Source organism: Suncus etruscus, chromosome 16 (assembly GCF_024139225.1).
Source record: "Suncus etruscus isolate mSunEtr1 chromosome 16, mSunEtr1.pri.cur, whole genome shotgun sequence".
Classification (NCBI taxonomy): Eukaryota; Metazoa; Chordata; class Mammalia; order Eulipotyphla; family Soricidae; genus Suncus; species Suncus etruscus.
In genome coordinates, this window is record NC_064863.1 from 78,324,540 (window position 1) to 78,351,884 (window position 27,345).

A 27,345-nucleotide genomic window follows, 5' to 3' on the forward strand; every position below is an offset into this window, starting at 1 on the left:
CATAACAATCTGAATGAATGAGGGAAGTTGAAAGCCTGTCTAGAGTACAGGTGGGGGTGGGGTGGGGAGGAGGGAGACTTGGGACATTGTTGATGGGAATGCTGCATTGGTGAAGGGTGGTGTTCTTTACATGACTGAAACCCAACCACAATCATGTTTGTAATCAAGGTGTTTAAATAAAGATATTAATTTTAAAAAAAGAGTCTTCATCCAGGGCCTGGAGTGATAGTACAATGAATAAGGCTTTTTCCCTGTATATGCAGCCAACCAAGGTTCAATCACTGGCATCCAATATGGTCCTCCAACCTATCAGGAATAATTTTTGAGCACAGAGCTAGTATAGCTGGCTCTACTGAAAGCAGAGAACTGCCCTGAGAGCTGCCAGATCTGGCCCCAAATCAAACAAGCAAACAAAATAAAAAGAGTTTACATCCGGAAAATCTTATTCTAGGGCTACAAGGCCTTAGAAAAGAGATACAGGAGAAAGGAAAGGAAAATGCAAGAACAACTGTGACTTGGAAAGTTAGTACATATGGGAAAGGAAGTGTTGAAAGCTACCCAAGAATTAGAAATCCAGGAAAAAGCATTAAAAAAGGCATACTGGGGCCCGGAGAGAGAGCACAGCAGTGTTTGCCTTGCAAGCAGCCGATCCAGGACCAAAGGTGGTTGGTTCGAATCCCGGTGTCCCATATGGTCCCCCGTGCCTGCCAGGAGCTATTTCTGAGCAGACAGCCAGGAATGACCCCTGAGCACCGCCGGGTGTGGCCCCCCCCCAAAAAAAAGGCATACTGAAATGGGGGTGGAAGGCATTTCGGGATAGAGAGTAAAGACAATTTCAGATCGGTATGCCAGACAGTTATAGTGTGGGCAAGGTGTGGGAGAATGTTGATGAGAGAAGAAACAGTTTTCTTAAAAAAGAGTTTCAAGAACTCATATCCTATAGAGTCTAAAGGGAAACTGAATGTTACAACTGAACCTTGATATAAGTGATTTGTTTCAAATGAGACACATTTATGTCACTCTATCTCTTTCTCATCTGTTAAGGTTTTTTACTTTTAAGAAAATGCTTAACTTCAAAAACTTTCAATATCTTAGTGGGCTAGAGAACAGGCAAGAGTCCGGGATTCATCCCTGGCACTATGTGTCTCCCAAGCACTACCAGGAGTACCCCCCAAATCATCAGGTTAGGTTCCAAAAGAAAACAAAAAGTTTAGCTTTATTGAAGCAGTTTGGAGATAGGTAAGAAACTTTTACTCAAAACACAGAATTACAGCCCTGCACATGATGACTGAAACATCACATATAGTTCTTTGAGCCTCGCCGTAAGTGATCTCTGAGCAGAGAGTTAGGAGTACCAACTGAGCACAGCTGCGTGAAGCCCAACCACAACCCACTTGAAAATAAACTGATATGATACCCCTAAGTAGCAATATAGCAAACCTTATGTCTAAAATGATAGAGGGGAAGGAAGGGGGCAGAGAGAGAGAGAGAAGAAAGAAAAGAGGAGGAGGAGGAGCAGTAGTAGGAGAAGGAGTAGCATGAGCAGCAGCAAGAGGAAGAGGAGGAAGAAGAGGACGTGAAGATGAGGGAAAAGGAGGAGAAGACGAAGAAGACGAAAGAAGGAAGATGAAGGAGGAGGAGGAGGAAGGAGGAGAAGGAGGAGGAAGAGGAGGAGGAGAAGGAGGAAAAGGAGGAGGAGGAGGAGAAGAAGGAGGAGGAGGAGAAGGAGGAGGAGGAAGAGGGAGGAGGGGGAGGAGGAGGAGAAGAAGAAGGATGATGATGAAAAGGAGCAGAATGAGGTGGAGGAGAAGAATGAGGAGGCGGGTGAAAGAGGGAGGAGGGGGAGGAGAAGAAGGAGGAGGAGGAGAAGGAGGAGGAGGGGGAAGAGGGAGAAGGGGAGAGGAGGAGGAGGAGGAGGAGAAAAAGAAGAAGGAGGAGGAGGAGGAGGAGTGGAAAGAGGGAGGGGGAGGAGAAGAATAAGAAGGAGGAGGAGGAAAAGGAGGAGGAGGGGGCAAAGAAGAAGGAGGGGGAGGAGGAGAAGAAGAATGATGAGGAGAGGGAGGAGGAGGAGGAGAAGGATGAGGAGGAGAAGGAGGAGGAGGGGTAAAGAGGGAGGAGGAGGAGGAGGAGGAGGAGAAGAAGAAGAAGAAGAAGAAGAAGAAGAAGAAGAAGAAGAAGAAGAAGAAGAAGAAGAAGAAGAAGAAGAAGAAGAAGAAGAAGAAGAAGAAGAAGAAAGAAGAAGAAGGAGTTGGAGAAGGAAAAGGAGGAGGAGGAGGAGAAGGAAAAGGAGAAGGAGGAGGAAGAGGAGGAGGAAGAGGAGGAGGAAAAGAAGGAGGAGAAGGAGGAGGAGGAGAAGGAGGAGGAGAAGGAGGAGGAAGGTGGGAAAGAGGGAGGAGAAGGGGGAGGAGGATAGGGAGTAAGGAGGAGGGTGGGAGGGAAACTGGACATCCTGGTGGGAAATATGCACTAGTGAAAGATACTCTACATTGTATGACTGAAACTCAATGATGAACAACGTTGCATCTGTGAAAAAGGTGTATAATGAATACCTTGTAACCATGATGCTTAAATAAATTACTCTTTTAAAAATAAACTGATATTATTCAACATATACAAATTATATGGTTGAGAACTTGTTGAAAATTTGACATAAATTTTAGCTCCAATTATGATTAAACTTATTTGTAAAACCTGAAATAATATTTAAAACACAGGCACCACAAAATCAGAGATATTGGAGAACAGCTTCTCCACTGTTCCCAGTGATCTCACTCGCAGTCTTCACACTCACCTGTCCAGTGAACACTGGTCTAGTGATCAACTTTTAAAGAAAAGAAGAGGTCAGGGTCACCCCTCATTACTAAGAATAAATCACAAAAACTGGGGGCTGGGGTGGTGCCGCAGAGTGTAAGGCGTCTGCTTTGCGTGCGCTAGCTAACCTAGGACAGACCACGGTTCAATCCCCCAGCGTCCCATATGGTTCTCCAATGCAGGAGCAATTTCTGAGCACATAGCCAGGAGTAACCCCTAGGTATCACTGGGTGTGGCCCAAAACAAACAAACAAAGGTTACAAAAACTGATATTCAATTGTGTTTGCCTTGATCTTTCTCTGCTCAGTACACTATTTCCTTTCTCTCTCTCTCTCTCTCTCTCTCTCTCTCTCTCTCTCTCTCTCTCTCTCTCGTATTCCACACCCAGTTCTTGAATCTGTTTTGTCCATATTAATATCCTTTGGAACTGATTTTATGGCATTTTTGTAGCATTCACTTTAAATCTTTCTCTTCACAGTTTTTTTAACCTTCCCTCAAGTAAACCTATTTCTAATTATTCCAAAATAACTATTCAGTTCCAGGATCTGGCTTTACTTTAGTCTTCATGGTTCTGATCCCACTGGGCCTTTCTGGTGAAGAGATTTAAAAAAAATGAATGGAAATTTAAGTTAGGGCTTCTCAGTCGTGATTTTCAGTATCTATCCCATTTACTTGCACAACTTTATCTCCTTGGCTCATTCTCTCACCCAAACCACTTTTAATGATACCTAGTTTATTTCTCCCTTTTTGTTTTTAAGTTTTGGGGCCACACCCAATGGTGCTCAGGACTTATTCCTGGCTCTGCACTCTGGTATCACTACTAGGGATTAAACTGCATAAAAGGGTTGGCTGCCTACAAGATAAGCACCTACCCATTGTACATACTTCATCTCTAAGGAAATATGTCTGAAGTCTGTTCAAAGGCTGAAGGCCTTAAAACATTCTTATAGCCCTCAAAGCCCTTTACAGAAAAAGTTTTCTTCATGTCAAGTTGTCAAATGCTTTATTTACATCAAACAGCATGATGATAAGCACAATATTGGACTATGGTTAATTTTTTTTAATTTTTTTTTGTTTTTTTTGGGGTCATATCAGGTGACACTCAGGGGTTACTCCTGGTTATGTGCTCAGAAATCACTCCTGGCTTGGGAGACCAAATGGGATGGGGGAATCGAGCTGTGGTCTATCCTAGGTTAGTGTATGCAAGGCAAACGCTCTACCACTTGTGCCACTGCTTCGATCCCAACTATGATTAACTTTTATGACCAGTCATATATGGGAATGCCTGAGAGTGCCTGTGCCATTATAGATAGAACATATATATTTGCTGATTGAAAGAAAACAACTCTCCAAATAAAACTATAATACTTCAAATTACCCTGCAAAGTTATAGTTTCAGAGGTTAGTGATACAGTAATTTAAATTTTTTATAGTTTCTTTTTTGGATTATTTGGGGGGGTAGTTTTTGGCATGTGCTTTTGTTTGTTGTGTGTGTATATTCAGCACTGTTGCCAGCATGTGTTAGGAATCACTGTGATGACATTCAAGGGACAATGTGGCTACTAAGATTTGGGGTTCACCTCCATGGTATTTCAGGGACTGCCTGGTTCCCTGGATACAGTGGTTACCATGTGGTTTCTGGAATATGGGGACACTCCAGGTGGTGTTCGAGGGACCATGTGGTTACCAGGATTCAGGGGTTGATAACTCTGAAGTGTTTGAGAGATCATGTAATTCCCAGAAATGAGTCTGGAGTTTCTACAAGCACTCCAGACTCTGAAGCAATCTTTCTGGCTCAGCATAGTGTTTTATAGTAGAGCCAGAGGCTTCTTGTTGTCTACCGAATGACTAATTCTTTCCCAGTATAAGTTTAGTTTCCTATCTCAACTGGCCTTTCAAGTTGATGGTTCAGAAGATGTGAGGTGTTTCCAATGCATGTGTATTCTGGAAAGGTTCGACTAGAGATCTCACTTCACAATTCCAGTTAAAAATGGCCGAGAGATTGCATGAAAAGATCTACCTCACTTCACCTGAATGTACACTAGTAAAGTCTAAAGCCTTACATGCAGTCAACCCAGGTTCTATCCCTCGATTCTATCCCCAGCATCCCAAGTGGTCCCCTGAGTCTGCCAGGAGTGATTGCTGAGTGAAGAATCAGAAGTAACCCCTGGGCATTGCCAGTTTTGGAATATCCCCATAAAAGCCAAAAAAAAAAAAACAAAAAAACAAAAAACAAAAAACAAAAAACAAAAAAACAAAAAAAAAACCCTAAACAAAAACAATAAAAAACCAAAAAATACATGAAAATGTTTTTACATTATAAAAAGCCTCACGAAGCTATACTAGTCAAGCAGTTTTGGAGGAAAGAACAGAACATGAATATGCCAAATTAAAACTATATTAAGTGAAGGTGAGGTGGCACTAGAGGTAAGGTGTCTGCCTTGTAAGCGCTAGCCAAGGAAGGACCGCGGTTCGATCCCCCAGTGTTCCATATTGTCCCCCTATCCAGAGACAATTTCTGAGCACTTAGCCAGGAGTAACCCTGAGCATCAAACAGATGTGTCCCCCCCAAACAAAAACAAAAAATATAAATAAAACTATATTAAGTGGTCACCAAATGCATCATATCAAACAACTTTTTAAATATGAGGTGGATTACTTAAGAGATTAATTTGTATTTAAATTAATAAAATACTTGTGATAGAATTTACTGTTTTAGTTGTCACTAAATGCATATATAAAAGAATCTAGTTGTGGGGTAGGAGCGGTGACGCAGTGTTAAAGCATTTGCCTTGCATGAGTCTGACCTAAGACCTTGGTTCGATCCTCAGGAGTCCCACATGGTCCCCCAAGCCAGGAGTGATTTCTGAGCATATAGCCAGGAGTAACCCCTCAGCATCCCAGAGTGTGCCCTCCATCCCAAAAATAAAAAATAAAAACAAAAAGAATCTGATTGAGTCACTTATATAACAAATTCTGATTTCAAGATCCTGATGGCAAATTTTCCTGCCAGGCAGTGAGTAACTCCTCTGTGTTTAGCTGTTGAAAGGCATTTTTTTAAAAAAAAAGTACAATCCCAAGTTGTTTTAAGAATTTTGCCTTTTTGATGCTTATAAAAAATTAAAAAAAAAAAACAGAGAAAAAAATCCCTGCATTTTTTCCAACAAAACACTGGTTTGCAATTAAGTCACAAGGAAATTGCTAGAGTAGGAACACTATTTCAGTCAACTGAGCTCTGTGGTTCTCGTTGCCTGCAATAGGGCTCCTCACCAAAGTCAGAGGCACACAGCTAACGAGGAACAGACTGGTTCACCTCCTGCTTTTACAATGCAGCACAGGGGCTGTGCTTCAGGAGCCCTAAATAAACTTTGAGCTCTCAAGTTTTAGCATGAAATCCCATAATCACCAACAAAAAATTCTATTAACATTTTATTATATTATTTTGCAAGGAGTCTTAGAGCGATATGAAATTAAAAATGTTCTCTCAATACAAAAATAATTTTTAAGAATCCAATATTCCTCTCACTATTTCTTTATCAGATCTTTAAAAGCTTTTTGGTATTTATTAAATAGATCAGAATGCACCCTTGCTACTGGTCTTGCTTAAAAATCATTAATTTAAGGGGCCACAGAGGCAGTACAATGTGTACAATGCTTGCCTTACACATGGCCAACCCAGATTCAATTTCTGGAACCATCTATGGACAAGCGAGCCTTCCAAGAGTGATTCCTAAGCACAGTGCCAAAGAATAAGCCCTGTACACTACCAGGTGTGGCCCCAAAACAAACAAAAAGAAAACAAATATAATGTATAGGAAAATAGTTTTTCAAATTTTCTAGGTCCTGTCATCTATTTTTAATAAAGTCATAAAAATTAAGCTATAAGGACCAAGGCAATAGTACAGCAGGTAGATGCAACATTTGCCTTGCATGTGATTGAATAAGGTTTGATCTCCGGCACTTCATATGCTGCCCTGAGCACTAACAGGAGTGACCTCTGAACACTACCAGATGTGGCCCTCAAACAATAACAACAACAACAAATGAACTATAAAGAAACCTGTTTTCTATATTTTTATTTAATAATTATTTAAGTGCCATGGTTACAAAATTGTTCATAATTGAGTTCCTGTCATAGAATAGACTCTACCTTTCACCAGTGCACTTCTCCTGCCACCAATGTCCCCAGTTTCCCTCCCAGCTACCCACCCCCCTGTCTGTATCTCAGGCAAGCATTTTGCTTCTCTTTCTCTCTCTGACACTGTGGTTTGCACTATTGTTAAAAAACGGCTACTATGTCCATCACTTTATCTTCTTTCTGCACCTAGATCTGTCCAGAATGATCAGTTTTAATTACCATTGCCATATATCATTGTCATAGTGGACCCTAACTGCACTCACCACTCTTTGTGGAAAGCTTCCTACCATAGACTGGTCTTCCTGGCCCTCATTTTTATTATTACCATACTGTCTTTTATTTCTCTTATAGCCCACAGATGAATGAGACTATTCTATATCTATTCCTCTCCCTCTGACTCATTTCATTCAGCGTAATAATCCCCATAATCCACCCATGTATAAGCAAACTTCATGACTTCATTTTTCCTACCAGCTACATAGTATTCCACTGTGTAGACATATCACAGTTTCTTTAGCCACTTATCTGTTCTCAGGTACCCAGCTTATTTCCAGATTCTGACTACTGTAAATAGTGTTGTAATGAACATAGGAGAGCAGAGGGCATTTTTGCATTGTGGTAGATTTTGATCTCATCCCAGAACTTTATTTGATCCCCTAAGTACCAACCATACAACAGTGACAAGAATATATTTTAGTATACTATTATTATTTTATTTTATTATTATATATGATGTATATTAATATATTTAATTAAATATGTATATTTAATTTGTGGACCACACCCATCTTTGCTCAAGATTTACTACTAACTCCTGGTAGGCATGGAGAACCTTGTGGGGTACTAGGGGTCAAATCCAGATTACTGCATGCAAGCAAATGCCCTACTCAATGTACTATGTTCCCAGCCTCAAGAATACTCTTAAAATTATTCTTTAGGGGGAAATACATTACACAGTATTTTATTTTCTAGTTAAGATATTTCAGGAGGGGGCAATGGCACAGTGGGATGGACATTTGCCTTGCATGTGGCCAACCCGGTTTTGATCCCTGGCATCCCATATGGTTCCCCAAGCCTGCCAGGAGCAACGTCTGAGCGCAGAGCCAGGAATAATACCTGATCACTGCCAGGTGTGGCCCCCAAATAAATAAACGACAAAGAAGATGTTTTCAGAAATATTCAAATGCATCAGGATTTAAATAACCAAAAGCTTATTTTCTTTCTTTTCTTTTTTTTTTTTTTTTTTTTTTGGTTTTTGGGCCACACCCAGTGGTGCTCAGGGGTTACTCCTGGCTGTCTGCTCAGAAATAGCTCCTGGCAGGCACGGGGGACCATATGGGACACCGGGATTCGAACCAACCACCTTTGGTCCTGGATTGGCTGCCTGCTAGGCAAACGCCACTATGCTATCTCTCCAGGCCCCCAAAAGCTTATTTTCTAAGCTGTAAAAGAGCAGAATACTCACCATACTTAGTCAAGTAGTCTACCAAAGTTCCCACTAGGGCAGGTATGCCATTCTCAGTGAGACCCTGCTGGTGCAGATCCTGCAGAGGCACCCCAAAGAATTTCTTACAGGAAAGATCACTCTGCTGATGGGGTGGCCCTGTCACACTCCTTCCTGTGTCTTCCTTCAGCTTAGCAGTGGCTTTCCTTTGCTTGAAAGAAAGTGAAAAAAAGGAGCAATCAGTCATGGTCACCACAGGAGGCTGCATGACTGCAGCAGAAACACCAAGGGGGGAAAAATAGCAAATATCTGGGAATGGGACTAAAGCCTGGAACTTCTTTCCCGCCAGTGGCGCACACTGATAGGGTTGTTAAATGACAAAAGACCTAAAGCCACAACTTAGCTGTAGCTAAGAGAGAGCAATACACTGCAGTATCTAAGATATATTATTACAGTAACCAGGGGTGTGACTCAGGAGTCCCCATTAACAGGAAAATTCGGTACACTGCAACCCCACATAGATCCTAGAATAAGACGTTTCTAGAAGTGAAAACTTGTGCCCTAAAAATAGTAAAGTAATAAAGTAAATGTCTCAGCAAGTTAGAGACAGTTTCACCTTTTGAGAATAAACGCAGAGCTAAGGAAAGTGTAAAAACATATGTGGGGTGGGGAAAGCCTCACCTTGTGCTTGGGGAACCATATGTAGCCCCAGGTATGGAACCCAAGTCAGCCTTACCTTCTAACCTACTCACTCCAGCCCCAGGAACTATAAATTTGATTTGTGTAAGCTCATGCAGTTGTTTCATTCAAAAAGTAGAAATATTACCCTTGGGTTAGAGTTGGATAAAACACAGTATCAGGGGCCAGAGCAGTGGCGTAAGCAGTAAAGCATCTGCCTTGCCTGTGCTAGCTTAGGACAGACCGTGGTTCGATCCACTGGCATCCCATATGGTCCCCCAAGCCAGGAGCGATTTCTGAGCGCATAGCCAAGAGTAACCCCTGAGCGTCAGCGGGTATGGCCCCCCAACAAAACAAAACAAAAAGACAAAACAAAACAAAAACAAAAAGACCACAACATCAAAGCCAAGTAATAAGCTAGCCAACTGGTTACATAACTGATCAAAATCTCATCCAACTCTTAAGTTCACAGCTGTCCCCTTCATTTAGATTCAAATTGATGCCACAATGCCATTTAAGTTTAATTATAAGAAGAAGCAATGACAAATGCCAGATATGATCTAAGACAATGACACCAAGTTAGTCCTATAATCTTGAGTTTGAATAAGATTTCTGTGATCTCAGTTTGTTTTTCAAAACTAAACAATACAGGGGCCGGGCGGTGGCACTAAAGGTAAGGTGCCTGCCTTGCCTGCGCTAGCCTTGGACGGACCTCGGTTCGATCCCCCGGTGTCCCATATGGTCCCCCAAGCCAGGAGCAACTTCTGAGCACATAGCCAGGAGTAACCCCTGAGCGTTACCGGGTGTGGCCCCCCCAAAAAACAAAACAAAACAAAACAAAAAAACAAAAAAAAACCCCCAAAAACTAAACAATACAGAATCATATTATATCTATCAGATCAAAGATAGTAGACTAACTTTTACTGAGACCTGTGCATTTTCTCATAAGTCATATTAGAAAACTAGATTTTCTATTAAAGTTTCAGAAGACATAAAGCCACAGTACAGACTGATGATCTGTTTGCATTCTAGATAGACTGATTAGCACCAGTCTAGGAGATATCTGATAGGAACTTCAATGTCTTTTACTAAGGGTATTCAGTATTTATTCAATCAAATATGTAATAGCAAGTCACTTTTTCATGTGGGTTCAAACATTACATTGAGTACATGGGAATTTCAGTTCAACAGGTCTACATGATAGGTAAGCAGTGAAATAGTAACCAGCTGTATTATTGAAGCTTTGAACAGTATCAGAAGTAGCATGAAAACTTGTTGACAGTATTGTTAAAACACCTATTTCCTCTTCCCTTTATCACATCACAGAAAATCCAAGGGAGGGACTCAAGCAGAGACAGTGGGACCAGACATCCTGCTGTTTTATCTCCAGAGCCATCCTAGTCTAGTTAGTGGCAAACCTTGAACAAATCAGGTCCTTGATGCTTCAATTTTCTACCTACAAATCAATACAGAATCCCTACCTATTGGGATGGTACAAAGCAGCTTGAAATGAGCACCTGAATACAGAGGTATGATAATAAGCCCTGTACACAAGGAAGACATGGATGTTGCCATTCATCATCATCATCATCATCATCATTATCATCATCTTGTTCTTGTTCTTGTTCTTGTTCTTGTTCTTGTTCTTCTTCTTCTTCTTCTTCTTCTTCTTCTTCTTCTTCTTCTTCTTCTTCTTCTTCTTCTTCTTCTTCTTCATTATCATCATCTTTATTCTTCCAGGAAATTATTCTTTTTCTTTCACTTGAAACTCACTCTTAAAATGATATCATGGGCTTTTCTCCTCTGGAGAAGACTAAGTTATTTTTTTTCTTTTCCAGGTTTATGAATTTTTCTTTATTGTTATTATTTATCTCATATTTACATAAGTAAATTTTTGGGTAAAATTATTTTGCTTCACTAAAAAGTATATTAAAAGACATTATGTTGAAGAAATATTTGGTTAATGATCTTGTTGACCCTGCTCTACTGACCTAATGTTCCTCAATTTATTTCTAATCTCTTAAAATACATGACTTTGACTTTTTAATGATACAGATGTTTGTTTGCTTTGGTTTGGAGGCCACACTGGCAATGCTCAAGGCTTACTCCTGGCTTGGCACCATTCAGGGATCACTTCTGGAAGGCTTGAGGTACCCTATGCAGTGCCAGGGAACAAGCCTAAGATGGAAAGGCATCTTCTGTACTTGAATGGGTGGGAAGCTAGAAGACTCAGTCTGTCTTGTGCATACAGGGATTCATTCCATCCCTGGTACTGTGCTAACACCAAGCACAATCCCTATAGATCTGTGCCTGGAGATCTGGTGGCTGAGATCTCTGATGCTGCCAGCAATTCCTGCTTATAGCAAGCCATGTGTGACCTCAGTGAGCCTAGATAAATAGATGTGAACTGTGGCTAGAGGAGGGAGACAGGGGAGATAACTCCCTAGCATCCATGGGTTTGTTGTGCATGGCAGCCTCACACAGTGAGCAAGAAGCCTGGAATTTGTGTGCACTACAGCCAGAGCATGAGACCCCTGGCCACCAAAACTGTCAAAAAACCTGCAGAAGGAAGGGAAAGGGGTAAAATATGTACCAAACACACAAAGCTCTAAATAGGGATCTAACACAGAACTCACAGTATGGAAGTCTGGGCTGTCATTATATAAATTATATGTAATTCTATAAAAACAATGATAAGGGGGTCAAGGAGACAAAAAAGCCCTAACCACCAGATATAAAATTAATAAGTCCTAGAAAGGTAATGAATAATTTGTATGTAAATATAAAAATCAAAATGTCAAAGCTGCCTTAGATGTTCTGTCTGTATTCTGTCTGTCTGTATATTCTGTCTGTTTAAAGGCTTGAATTCATGTTCCTTCTGCTAACAGGAAGTCCACCTTAATCTCTTTCTGAAGAATGGAATAGTTATACTGGGCTTCCTGTTATTCAATGAGTAAACAAACAGTCTCAACATGCATTGAAGAGAGTTCAAGTAAGAGACATGCATTTAACCTGGCCCATTCTGAAGTGACTGTAAATTAAACTACCTATTTACTCAATAGTTATACCACTTAGTAAATTTATACATAACCATAGTAATAAAGGAAGATTTGATTGCTTTTGAATTGATAATCTAATTCAGGCTAGCATTTTTTAAAAGTAAATAGTTTTAAAATCAACACAACAAGCACAAATGCAGTCACCATGTTCAAACCATTCCAGCACCATAGTATCACTCTATTCTCAAATGAGGTGTAAATGAGCTATGGAAGATTATGACTATTCTGGCCCATGTAACACAAAGCTGGCCATCTCTGGAGAAGAGATTGGGCCAAACCCCAACCCTGCTGAAGCCACCTTTGCAGCCTCCACCACCCAGAATCACCGTTTCCCTGATAGCCTGCCTCATCACTGACCCTTTATGATTCCCTGCAAGAACACTGGTCCAGTTGTTAGGCTGATATCACCAGGGCTTTTTTGGAGGAGTGTAGGTACCTCCCCTATATCTTCCTCCTTCTGGGCAAAACTGGCAGCTATAACCACACCCAAAATGCAGTTGTCATGTTCAAACCAGGCCTTCTTCCAGAGGGCCCTGTAGCTGTGTGATTGCCCTTAAAATTTGTAGTATCATAGTTTTTAATTTCTGGACAACTTCATTTGTTTGAAGTTGTCATCCTTAAAGGAACACTTTAATTTAACTGGACAATTTAACCACAGGAGCTTACTAAAATTTCTCCATTGTATTTAGGGCTTCATTGGTAATACAATAATTTTCATGAATGAGCTTGTTACTGTATTTTTCTTTTCTGTTCCATTTTATTTTTCTTTCCATTTTAAAATAACTTTGTTTTATCCCTTATTTGAAAAGAAATGTATTATGATCATCTATGTCAACTATGCAATGCATTTTCTTTAAGTTAAAAAAAAACACAACAAAACACAACAAAACAGCTGAATTGGCAGACATTTGAACTGATACTTCAGTGACCAAAAAATATTAATGAAGAAATATACTAGTAGTTTATATTTTAACAACTATGGAACTTTATTTAGCTAATAATAAAAGAATTTTAAAGTGAACAATAGCTTAAAATAAATACACTGGGGTTAGAGAGATAGTATAGGAGTTAAGATGCGTGCCTTGCATGTAGGCCAGCTCAGGATTCTGGTACCCCAGACAGTTTCCTGAGCATTTCCAAGAGTGATCCATGAGCAGAGAACTAACAGTAAGCCCTTAGTATTATGGATATAGCCCCAAATAAAATATTAATAAGATAATATCTGAACTTTCATTATGGAGAAAAAAATGATTAGAAATGAAGTCATGTATAATTAATAATATTTAAAGGACAATCATTTTGACTCATATAAGGATTACATTTTTTAAAAAAATTATTTATTTAAACAACTTTATTACATACATGATTGTGTTTGGGTTTCAGTCTTGTAAAGAACACCACCCATCACCAGTGCAACATTCCCATCACCAATGTCCCAAATCTCCCTCCTCCCCACCCAACCCCCGCCTGTACTCTAGACAGGCTTTCTATTTCCTTTGTACATTCTCATTATTAGGCAAGTTCAAAATGTAGCTATTTCTCTAACTAAATTCATCCCTGTTTGTGGTGAACTTCATGAGGTGAGATGTAACTTCCAGCTCTTTTCTCTTTTGTGTCTGAAAGTTATTATCGCAAGAATGTCTTTTATTTTTCTTAACACGCATAGATGAGTGAGACCACTCTGCATTTCTCTCTCTCTCTCTGACTAATTTCACTCAGCATAATAGATTCTGTGTACATCCATGTATAGGAAAATTTCATGACTTCATCTCTCCTGACAGCTGCATAATATTCCATTGTGTATATGTACCGCTGTTTTTTTAGCCATTCATCTATTGAAGGGTATCTTGGCTGTTTCCAGAGTCTTGCTATGGTAAATAGTGCTGCAATGAATATAGATGTAAGGAAGGGATTTTTGTATTGTATTTTTGTGTTCCTAGGGTGTATTCCTAGGAGTGGTATAGCTGGGTCATATGGGAGCTCAATTTCCAGTTTATGAAGGAATCTCCATATTGCTTTCCATAAAGGTTGAACTAGACGACATTCCCACCAGCAATGGATAAGAGATCCTTTCTCTCCACATCCCCATCAACACTGCTTGTTCTCATTCTTTGTGATGTGTGCCAATCTCTGGGGTGTGAGGTGGTACCTCATAGTTGTTTTGATTTGCATCCCCCTGATGATTAGTGATATGGAACATTTTTTCATGTGTCTTTTGGCCATTTGTATTTCTTCTTTGTCAAAGTGTCTGTCCATTTCTTCTCCCCATTTTTTGATGGGGTTAGATGTTTTTTCTTGTAAAGTTCTGTTAGTGCCTTGTATATTTTGGAGATTAGCCCCTTGTCTGATGGGGATTGGGTGAATAGTTTCTCCCACTCAGTGGAGGGGGGGCTCTTATATCCTGGGTGTTATTTCTTTTGAGGTGCAGAAGCTTCTCAGTTTAATATATTCCCATCTGTTAATCTCTGCTTTCACTTGCTTGGAGAGTACAGTTTCCTCCTTGAAGATGCCTTTAGTCCCAATGTCCTAGAGTGTTTTACGTACGTGCTGTTCCATTTATCTTATGGTTTCGAGTCTGATATGGACGTCTTTCATCCATTTGGATTTAACCTTCATACATGATATTAGCTGGGGTCTAAGTTCAATTTTTTGCAAGTGGCTAGCAAGTTGTACCAACACCACTTGTTGAAGAGACTGGAGTGCTGGAGTGGCCATACTTATATCAGATGAGGCAAACTTTATACTTAGAAAAGTTGTCAGGGACAAAGATAGACATTTTTTATTAATCAAGGGATACGAACAGCAGGAAGAAATCACTCTCCTAAACATATATGCACTGAATGAGGTGCCAGCAAGATATTTAATAAAATTGTTGACAAATCTGAAAAATAATATCAATAACAACACAATAATTGTGGGAGACCTCAACACGGCATTGTCAACACTTGACAGGTCAACCAGACTGAAAGCCAACAAGAATATACTAGACCTGAAAAGAGAAATGGAAGAAAGAGGCCTAATAGATATATACAGGACACTCCACCCCCAGAAGCCTGGATACACATTCTTCTCCAATGTACATGGGACATTCTCCAGGAGAGACTACATGCTAGCACATAAAACATACCTCCATAATATCAAGAGAATAGAAATTTTGCAGGCTACCTTCGCTGACCACAAGGCCCTGAAATTATATGTGAACTACAAAGGGACATAGAAGAAAAATTTAATACCTGGAAGTTAAAAGCCTCATACTGAATAACCAGTGGGTCCGAGATAAAATTAAAGACGAAATCAAAACCTTCTTAGAAACAAATGACAATGGAGACACAAACTATCAGAACCTGTGGGACACAGCAAAAGTGGTGGAAAATTTATAGCTTTTCAAGCACACATAAGGAAAGAAGAAGGGGCATACCTGAATAGCTTAATGATGCAGCTCATAGAATTAGAAAGTACTCAACAAAAGGACCCAAAAATAGGGGGACAGAAGGAAATAACAAAGCTGAGAGCAGAAATAAATGAAGTGAAAATCCGAAAAACAATCTAAAAGATCAACGAAAGCAGAAGATGGTTCTTTCAAAAAATAAACAAGATAGATAGACCACTGGCAAAACTAACAAAGAAAGAGAGAGAAACTTGATAACACGTATTAGGAATGTAAAAGGAGAGATCACTACTGATATGGGAGAGATCCAAAGGGTAATCAGAAACTACTTTGAGAAACTCTATACCACTAAAAATGAAAACCTGGAAGAAATGGATAAATTTTTGGACTCTTATAATCTTCTGTGGTTGAATGAAGAGGATGTAGCATATCTAAGCACACCCATCGCTATTGAGGAAATTAAGACAGTAATCAAATGTCTGCCCAAAAACAAAAGTCCAGGCCCAGATGGATTTACTTATGAATTCTTTCAAACCTTTCAAGAGGAACTTCTACCAATCCTGGCAAGACTCTTTCATGAAATTGAAAAAACAGGAACACTTCCAAATAGCTTTTATGAAGCCAACATCACCTTGATACCTAAACCAGATAGAGATGCTACCAAAAAAGAAAATTACAGACCAATATCGCTGATGAATGCTGATGCAAAGATCCTCAACAAAATCCTGGTAAATAGGATTCAATGCCTCATTAAGAAGATCATCCACTATGATCATTCCTGGGTTTCATCCCAGGAATGCAATCTATCAACGTAATACACAACATCAACAAAAAGAAAAATAAAAACCACATGATCATATCAATAGACACAGAGAAAGCATTTGATAAGGTCCAACACCCATTCTTGATCAAAACTCTAAGCAAGATGGGAATGGAAGGAACCTTTCTCAATATAATTAAGGCCATCTACCACAAGCCAGAGGTAAATATTGTCCTCAATGGAGAAAAACTGAAAGCCTTTCTTCTAAATTCTCGCACAAGACAAGGCTATCCTCTCTCACCACTCCTATTCAACATAGCACTGAAAGTACTCGCTATAGTGATTAGGCAAGAAAAAGATATCAGGGGAATCCAGATAGGAAAGGAAGAAGTCAAGCTCTTGCTGTTTGCAGATGACATGATACTCTACCTAGAAAACCCTAAAGACTCTACCAAAAAGCTTCTAGAAAAAATAGACTCATATAGCAAGGTGGCAGGCTACAAAAGTAGCATACAAAAATCAATGGCCTTTCTATACACCAATAGTAATAAGGAAGAAATGGACAGTAAGAAAACAACCCCATTCACAATAGTGCCACACAAACTCAAATATCTTGGAATCAACTTGACTAAAAATGTGAAGGACCTATACAAAAATAACTATAAAACTCTGCTCCAAGAAATAAGAGAGGACACGTGGAAATGGAAGCACATACCCTGCTCATGGATTGGCAGGATTAACATCATTAAAATGGCAATACTCCACAAAGCATTGTACAGATTTAATGCGATCCCTCTAAAGATACCCATGACATTCTTCAAGGAAGTGGATCAAGCACTTTTGAAATTCATTTGGAACAATAAGCACTCTAGAATAACTAAAGCATTCATTGAATAAAAGAATATGGAAGAAATTACTTTCCCCAATTTTAAATTGTACTACAAAGCAATAGTTATCAAAACAGCATGGTATTGGAATAAAGACAGGCCCTCAGATCAGTGGAATAGGCTTGAATACTCTGAGAATGTTCCCCAGACATACAATCACCCAATTTTTGATAAAGGAGCAAGAAATCCTAAATGGAGCAAAGATATAAGGATTACATTACCACCATAAAAATGTCAGCATCAATGAAGTTTTAAGTTTTGTGTAAATATACAGTTTTCTTAACAAGCTATAGCAATTGCAAATGACTAATTAAGGTATTTGAATTAAAATTTTTAAAAAAATATGTGCATATCTTCTGATATCATCATGTGTGTGTTTGTGTGTGTGTGTGTAAAGACAATGTAGCCATCACAATAAGAAAGAGACAGCTTTTCTGTCTCTGTAGATAATGTTCATCATATCAATATTTAACTGTATAAGCAACTACAGATGCCCTTGTCCTATTTTCCTTTGAGTTATGTAGTAGTTCCCTAACAAAATGCATATGCTAGCCCTGCAGTGAATATTGGATAGTTTATGGCCATCAAGTTTCCTCTTACTCCTTTGTCTGTAGTAAATCATAACTTTTAGGGAATGACTGTATCCTTCTTGTGAAAGCTCTTATGAGATGAAACTTTTAACAAGACTGGCTTACTGCCAGTCTACAGGTCTCAAAATGTTGAAACTATCTGTTCTACCACAGTGGATTCATGAAGTATGTGCAGACAGCATATCATGCAGACAGGCGCCAGTTGCAGATGTAAAAAATAAAAGCTGAAGAACACTGTTCTAAGCAATCACTCTGTCTTGATCAAGGACTGGGCTGGGAATCCCTAAGTACTCTGAGACCGTTTCCCCTGCATGCCACTACAGCTAGTCTGACTTAAAAAGGGCAAAAGAAGATTGGAGCAAACAGTTACTGTGTCCGTAGCTAAGATTATCCTAATAATGAGAATGTATGAGGGAAATAGAAAGCCTGTCTGGAGTACAGGCGGGGGTTGGGTGGGGAGGAGGGAGATTTGGGACATTGGTGATGGATGGTGTTCTTTACATGACTGAAACCCAAACAAAATCATGTATGTAATAAAGTTGTTTAAATAAAAAAAAAGAAGAAAAAAGATTAACTATAAAATGAACTCTTGTCCCCTGCATCAGATGACTGACCTGTGAACTTAAGTTGCCCATTTTCACATTGGGTTATTTAGCTTTTCCCTCAACTGAGGTGGCCATTCAATATTTTCGCAAGAAACTCTCTTCAGGCTTAAGTTACCCTAAATTTGTTTAGTATTAGTACAAACACACATACACATATGTCTCCAATTGAAAAAAGGTACTTTGAAAAAATTTCTAATGGTCAGAAGTAAATTAGAAAAATTGGGTTTATAAAACAAGAGAAAAATCAGAATGAAACCTTATTTTTGTTGACTGGTCACTCACCAAGTCAGTCAGGTACCCACATACTTCAGAAGAATTCTTAGTAAGTCCTAATAAAAAAGGCTAAGAAGGGTAGCCAGAATAACAGTTCAGAGCATAGGGTATTAGTCTGGCAAGTAGCTGACAATAGGTTCAGCCCCCAGCATCTCATATAGTTCTGTGAGTAATGCCAGGAAATTTCTGAGTGCAGAGCCAGTAGTAACCCTGAGCATTTCCTGGTGAGACTGCAAAATAAAACCAAAGTCTAGTAGAAACTTTTATGATCTCCAGTCTACAGAGGTACAGGGATATTGATGGAGTCAATACAAGTCCCTAAGCAAGATACTTAAAGCTGTTTCCAAACAGGAGCTGGTGGAAATCAAAGGGGCCAGAATCCTTGCTAAATATGTTCTCAGAACAGAGGAAACAGGTCTAGTGACATGTTTTTGATCTTCAAACGAGATGAAATATATTCAGAAGCAATACCAGTAGCAGGACAGAAGCTTGCAGAAACAACAAAATAGATACAAAGCATATTCCTCCACCTCAAGGACAATCAGAAATCATCTAAACGTCACAGGAAAAACCTACGCACTCACAGCACTGTAAGACAGAGAAAAACCATCTATCATGGGTGGGGAGCAATGTCAGACACCAGTTGACATACATGTGTTGGTCTGACCCAGCATGGTGAAGACACGAACTATAACAATTACAGTCCACTTTTCAGAGGTGAAAGACCATGGAAATAAAAGAAATCAAGCTCTGGAACAAAACAACTGTTTCCTTCTCGTCCCCTCCAACCTCCACCAGGGAAGAGCCATTGAGAGCTGGCTCAGAGGTGGGGGCGAACTGTCATTGGGCTGGAATGACTGCCTGGAGTGACCTTCAAAGTTGTTTCCTTGGCAACAGTGATTCAACAAAGGTTTTCTAACTATCCACATGACCTGATCCTCATCAGTCACAGAACAAAGAAACTAAGTTCACAGCGCCATCTGCGGGAAAACAAAAGAGGCTAACCTCTAAGAAAAATTCTACAGGTAAGCTTTACAAACATGAGAAGAAATTCCTTAAAGTAAAAGACAAGTCAACGGAGGGAAACTAAGGAGGTTAACAGGAAAAGAATAAATTCTCAACTAATCAAAGAAATAACATACATTAAAAAAGAGTAACAGAAATATAAGTATTTTACCACTCTGCCAGAGGTATTAATAAAAATTCTAGAGATACTGTGTGAGAAAGAGCATACTGGAAGAGATTCAAACCAACACTGCAAACATAACAATAGACTCAATCACATACACATACACACAAAAACCCGGAATAAAAGAAATTTAAGATGAAAATAATAAAACAGAAACAGGAAAATCTATTAAAAAACATCAAAGGGGGCCGGGGAAATAACATGGAGGTAGGGCAAGTTTGCCTTGCATACAGAGGGACGATGGTCCAAGACCCGGCATCCCATATGGTCCCCGAGCCTGCCTGGAGCAATTTCTGAGCGTGAAGCCAGGAGTGACCTCTGAGCGCTGCTGGGTGTAACCCGGGGACCAAAAAAAAAATGCATTAAAGTGATAAATATTATATTTATGGGAAAAACAGATGAAGACAGAGAGAAGAGCACTGAGACCATATTCAAAGAAACCATAGTTGAGAACTTCTCAAACCAAAGCAAAGAAACATAAGTGTCAAGTAACTTTAGAAAATAGCTAGATTCCTGCATCCAGAAATACTACTCCAAAATATATCATATTAAATCAGTGATGAATGCATTCAAGGAAGGATACCAAGGAAAAGAACATAGAAACATATAAAGACACTTCAACCAGGCTTCCATCAGACAGCTCAATAAAAAAGTACAGGATAGAAAAGTGTTACTTAAATTACCAACAAAACAAATTTATTAGACAGCTCAGCTCATTATATATATAATATATATTATTATATATATATATATAATATATATATTATTATATATATTATATATATATAAAGTAGTGGATAGAAAAGTGTTGCTTAAATTACTAAATAAAAAGGAATTTATCAGGGAGCTCAGTAAAAAAGAAAAATATAGTATAGGATAGAAAAAGTGTTACTCAAATCACTAAAGAGACAAATTGCTACTAAGAATATTTTACTCTGAAAATTTCATTCAAATATGATATAAACATAAAGTAATTTTAGGGGCTAGGGTGTTTGCCTTGTACCTGACTAACCTAGGTTCAATCCCTGGCATCCCAAATGGTCCCTCGAGCCTGCCAGGAGTAATTTTTGAGCTCAGATCCAGAAGTAACCCCTGCCTGGCCCAGTCAGGGGTTACCCAAAACAAAAACAAAAACAAAGTAAAGAATTTTCAAATGAGTGAAAACTAATTTAGTTTACTACCACCTTACCTGTTCTACAATAAATACTAAAAGGAACTCTTCAAAACTGAGAAACAAAAGACAATGTGATACTAAATACTGAGATAAAAATAACATAATAATGGGAATACAGGCATTTTGAGACAGAAGAAGAAAGTTCACATAGTCAAATGATGATGAGTTTGTTACCAGCATACAAATACTTCCTAAACATAAAAAATAACCACAAAACAAAAATCTGAAAAACTTAGCATGGGAAATGAAAATCTCACTGGAAGGCCTCACCAGCAGAGTAAAATAGCTGCTGAGGACAGAGATCTTTGACCTCAAGGATGAGCTGAATAATACCTCCAGAAAACAGCAGATAGATAAGATTCTTACAAAATAAATTAACAGATAGATGACAATAGAATTTGATGATAATTCAACAGAAACAACATAAGAATCATTGGGGTCCCAGAAAGGTAGGAAGAGAATACCCCTATATAAAAGCAACATTCAGAGACTGAGAAGTGCCCAGAACTGAGAGTCCATGAATCCACATCATGGATACCCAAAGAGTACCAGGTAAAAAAGATCCAGATAAAAGATATCTCCTAGTCACAATGATGAAAACCACAGATAGAGATAGAATACTGAAAGCAGCAAGATCAAAAAGGGAAAGTACATGCCAAAAAGCATCCTTAGGATTTACAGCAGATTTATCAGAAGCAATCAATTGGGCCCCAAAGCAGTGGTGGGATATAGTGGAAAAAACTCAATGAAATGAATGCTGCTCCACGAATACTTCACACAGTCAGGATCGTATTCATTTTTAAGGAAGAATACACAGCTTCATGTATAATCAACAGCTCAGGAACATTACAGATACAAATCCAAACTTAATGAAGAATAAAAAGGGGTAATTTAGGCAAGACAACCCCCACAAACACAATATACTTCTATAAAAAGATAACACAAAACTCCATGACAAAAAAATCTCTTAATGCAAATGAACTACCTACACTAATTAAGAGACAGAGTCACAAAAAAATGGAACAGAAAAGTGAATCCAACATTGTGCTGCCTCAAGAAAGATATTTAAATAAAAAATATAGGCTCAAAGTCTATGAAGGATTGTTCAAAGATAATTCTTCATGCAAACAACTGCTTCAAAAAGACTGAGGTAGCCCTACTAATATCAGATGCATAGACTTCAGGTTCACAAATTTTATAAAAGAAAGAGAAGACTTAAGTCCATCAAAAAATGGGGAGAAGCAGGGGCCTGAGATAGTAGGATGTTTGCCTTGCATGTGGCTGACCAGGAACGGGCCTAGGTTCAATTCCCAGCATCCCATATGGTCCTCTGAGCCTACCAGGAATGATTTCTGAGCACAGAGCCAGAAAAACCCTCTAAGCAACACTAGGTGTAGCCCCAAAACCAAAAAAAAGGGGGGAGTGATGAACAAAAAAATAATACAGAAGAAATATAGATGGCCAAAGGCACATCACTATTCATCAGGGAGATTAATCAAAACAATGATGAGACATAATTTCACCCCAGAGACTGGTACATATCAATAATAAAAAGAACAATCAGTGCTGGTGTGCATGCAGTGAAAAAGAAACTCTCATTCACTGCTGGTGGGAATGTCAACTGGTCCAGGCTTTTGAAAAAAAACAATATGGATATTCCTCAAAAAAATTAGAAATTAAGCTTCCAGACAACTCAGCAATAACTGTCCTAGGAATATAATATAGGAACCCAATGGCAATGCAGAAAATCCCTCTGCACTCTAAACTTCAATGCAGCATTGTTCTGAACAACCAGAATCTAAAAACAACCCAAGTACTCTAGAACAGATAAGTGGATAAAGAAATTGTGGTACAACTACACAACGGAATACCACATAACTGTTAGGTAAAATGAACTAATGAAATTTGCTTTTACAAGGATGGTTATGGAGAGTACTATGCTGCTCTACATAAGTCAAAGGAAGAGAAATTGACATAGAATGATCATACTCATTTGTGGGATATAATATAAAATATGGTATTAATGCTCAGAGACAATCGAGATGAGGGCCAGAGGACCAACCCATAGTAGGAAGCTTGCCACAAAGAGTGTGGGAGTGCAGGGAAGACAGAGAAGAAATCACTATGACAACGATAGTTGAAATTAATTACTCTGGACAAGTGCTACCATGTTTCCCGAAAATAAAACATCATCCAAAATAATGCCAACTTACAGGTTTCCTTCTGGGTGAAATATAAGGCATTCCCCCCAAATAAGACCCCCCAGACACTCTCAAAATGAAAATTAATTTACCATAAACTGGTTGCTAGGGCCGCCCCGACTGGCATCTAGCAACCAGTGATGTTAAGTGGAATCCTGACGACACTGTTGTGTTGGAGGCATTACAGAGGTCAGAGTGAGGGTCAGAGTGAGTGGTGAGCATGGGGTGGGCGAGAGGAGGGGACTTCTGTAGATACATGTAGAACAAGAGGATCAAAGTGAATGAGATGTAGCAAAGGTGATGAGTAAATTCTTGATACTGTAGTATTCAGTTTGTCTGGTTTGTGTTGACAACTACAGTACAGTATATAGGTAATAAACTTCATTTATTTTCATTTAACAATAAATGTGTACTGCATTCTTCTTCATAGAAAAATAAGACATCTTCTGGAAATAAAAGTTTGAGCCTCTTTGGGAGCAAAAATTAATATAAGACATGGTCTTATTTTCATGGAAACAGGGTAAGTACTAAAGGAGGTATGGTGATATGCATGATAACCCTTCAATAACAATGTTATTAAAATCACAGGTCTTTTGTTTGTTTGTTTGTGTTTGGTTTTTGGTTTTGGGGTCATATCGGTGACCTCAGTGGTTACTCCTGGCTATGCACTCAGAAATCGCTCCTGGCTTGGGGGACCATATAAGAAACGGGGATCGAACTGCGGTCTGTACTAGGTTAGCGCATGCAAGGCAAACATCCTACTACTTGTGCCACCGCTCGGGCCCCACAAACCACAGTTTTTAAGAGGAAATATGGAAGACAGAAAGAAGAAAAATGTCTTCCATAGTGCTAAGCAGTGTGGAAAGTTAAGGAAGAGGGCAGTAAGGAAACTGCAGATACTGGTGACAGAAAAAATCCACTAGTGAAGGATAGTGTTGGCCATTGACTTAAACTCAATCATGGGAAACTTTGCAACAGTTTATTTCACAGTAATTCAATTAAAGAATTTATTTTAGAAATAAATAGAACTCAATTTAAAAAAATCAAAATTGGCAAATTTCCAAATTGGCAATATAAGAGTAATAGAAAAGTATTAGTATATGTAATAGAAAAAACCTAACAGATTTATACTAAACCCTCTATCAAAAAATGCATCATTATTTTCTTTTTTTTCTTTCTTTTTTTTTTTTTTTTTGGTTTTTGGGCCACACCCGGCGATGCTCAGGGGTTACTCCTGGCTGTCTGCTCAGAAATAGCTCCAGGCAGGCACGGGGGACCATATGGGACACCGGGATTCGAACCAACCATCTTTGGTCCTGGATCGACTGCTTGCAAGGCAAACGCCGCTGTGCTATCTCTCCGGGCCCCCATTATTTTCTTTTTCTAACATAACATAACATAACATATAATTAATATAATATAATAATACATGTAAGTCAAAGAACATTTCTAAATAAAACACAATTTTTTATAATAATGACTTACATTCATTCTTTCATGCTTACTTCATTCTCTACTTTCACAATAGTATTTTAGATACATATTAACATTGAATCAGGGGAATATCCATCACCCCCAGTGTTGTCTTCCCTTCATTCCTGTTCTCAAGCATATATCCCTTTCTTCCTCCTTTATCCCTCAGAATGCTAGTTTAACTAAAAGCATATATGTTAACACTAATGTAAACCACTGTTTTGCAGGTCCCAATATTTTTACTAGTGGTTTCTTAAAGGTTTAGAGTCAAAGGAGCACTGTAAAAACAATGTTAGAGTGGCAATTATTATTTGCACGGGCCCACCAAAGTATGGGGGTCATGAAAAGGAAAAAACTTTTGGCCTAAGTACAAGGAGACCTTACCCCTGAAGTTTCCTGACATAAGACCATTTCTAGGCTCCAGGCAAACTAGTTTGTCCAATCCTGGTCATTGTCTGTAGTGCCCATACACTTATATTTTTCACAGTCTCTGTTGTTGGTATCCTGTTTTTGTATTGAAGGTCCTGGAATCTGTATGTCCTACATTGAAGTCAAGATGGTGTGGAGTGGCGTCTAATGTCAACTCACAATTAAAGGGCAATGCAGAAAGCCCTGTCCAGTACTCAGGTCGTTGTTGTTGTTTAAATATTCTCAGTGTTAAGGGAAGACTCTTTTGAGTAAATCCATGTCAGAGCAGCAGTAGGGTCTTCCCTGGTAGAGGATTGCTTCCAGGTGATGACATAGACAACTTTAGATGTTTCGTAGATGGCTTCCCCAGTTCAGGCGTGACTGGAAAATGCCCAAACCTCTGAGGCCTCTGCCAAGTCATCATGTCAATGTTCAGGGTGTAAGGTTCCATCGCACCACTAGATTTGTGTGTTTTTATCTTTATTAAATAAGAACTTATTTGTATGTATAGTATTTTCCATTTTAATGTGACCATGCAAACAAGGAATAATGCCACCCAGTGTTATCAGCAAAAAATGCAGCATTATTTTTAATACTAAAATAAAATAATGTTGAATACTTTAATTTCAGAAAAAATAAACAAGAATACAATACACACCATTAAAACCTATAGTCAAATTGGGGGTTGAGAGACAGACTCAGACCCTTCCCCTATCCTGCCTTAGGAAAAGAAAGGAATGGGGAAAAACCCTACAGAGTCAGGTGGTAAGACTACTCAGGACTGCTTGTGGAAGAAATTAGGATATTATTCAAACCTCTAATACTATTGAAACCTCTAATCTACATCTTCCATGCTAAATGCATCTGTATCACCCTCAAAAGGGGTATCTCATCATGAATAGCAATCATCACTGGGCTCCTCCAATGTCATTTTATCTACATCAATGCCCAGGCCTATCTTCTTTATATGGAAAATATAGTTGGGATGGGTCTGGAGATCCTCAAGTGAGAAACCAGAAGAGAGCTGTGCAGTTTCAAATAACAGCACTACTAGGTCCTTGGCAGCCTTTTCATTCTCATCTGCCTCTGCCTGCTATATGTGTCTCCAGAATGGATGGTCAACTTTGATCTCCAGGTGCTTTTTAGCCATCTGAGGATTGTCCCAAATGGTTTGGGTTTTCAGAATTTGCTCCATGTTGGCTGTCTGCTATAAGTGTCAGTCACAATGCAGCAGGGTGAAGGCACAAGCCAATTTGATATTGTTCCTTTCTCAACATTCTTTTCCAAGATTTACTTCATAAACTTGCACAGGTTTTCAAAAAGAAATGATAATAACTATGTTAAAATTGGAATCCAGTAAAGCATATTTTCTAATCACATGGTATAAAACCAGAAAAAAACCCATTCCAATATTAGGAAAACTCCCAAACATATTAACAATAAACAACATGTTTGTGAATAACTCTTGTGTTACTAACAAAAACAAAGTAGAAATCAAAATCTATTTATAAAGGAAATAGTAAACTCTATGTGATGTAGCAAAAGCAATATTAAAGAGAAAATCGCCACTATCCTGACTAAAAAATATAAAATAAAATACTGTATACAGCATCAGAAGGGGCTCTGGAATATACAAAACAAATATTAGCAAAATAATAAAAAATAACAGAATAATGATAAAACTAAAAATTACAATAAGAGTGATTACTTGATGAGCTTGATTTTTATTTCTTTTTTTTAATATAATTTTTATTTTGATCATAGTCGCTTACATATTGTTGTCAATAACATTTTAGGTACATATTTACATAAAATCAGGGGGGATTCCCATCACCAGATTGTCCTCCCTACACCTCTGTATTTGTCCTACCTCCCATTCCCTCTTCCCTCACCCCCAGGGCGGCCATAATATGTGATCCCCTCTGTATACAACCCTCTACTTAGTAGTCTTGCACCTGTTTGGTCTTGATGCCTCCCGTATCTCCCCCTCTAACTGTAGGCAGGACTATCTAGTTCAAGTTGCGTGGCTTTGCCTGAGAAAGAGAAGATACATAAACTAGGGTAAGAGTCTAATACCCCAAAAATGGGTGGAATCCTTCTAGAGGCTCTCATCATCAATTTGGGAGATGAAGGGGAAAAAGAAGGTGAAACACTCCACCAGTACCATGATTTTTATTTCTTTTTGTTTTACTTGAACTACAACCAGTGGTACTCAGAGCTTACTCTTGGCTTGGGGCTCAGGGATGATTTGCAAGGTAAATGCCTTA

The 27,345-nt window shown here is 38.9% G+C and overlaps 1 protein-coding gene across 1 annotated transcript in view; it reads right to left on the bottom strand.

The window, feature by feature from the left end:
• Positions 1-27,345, bottom strand: part of FAM13A (family with sequence similarity 13 member A) — a 286,634-nt gene that overhangs the window by 238,742 nt on the left and 20,547 nt on the right. Inside the window, exon 2 of the mRNA XM_049789780.1 lies at positions 8,415-8,604. Coding sequence (XP_049645737.1) covers positions 8,415-8,604 — 190 coding nt within the window. The remainder of the gene's footprint in view (positions 1-8,414; positions 8,605-27,345) is intronic.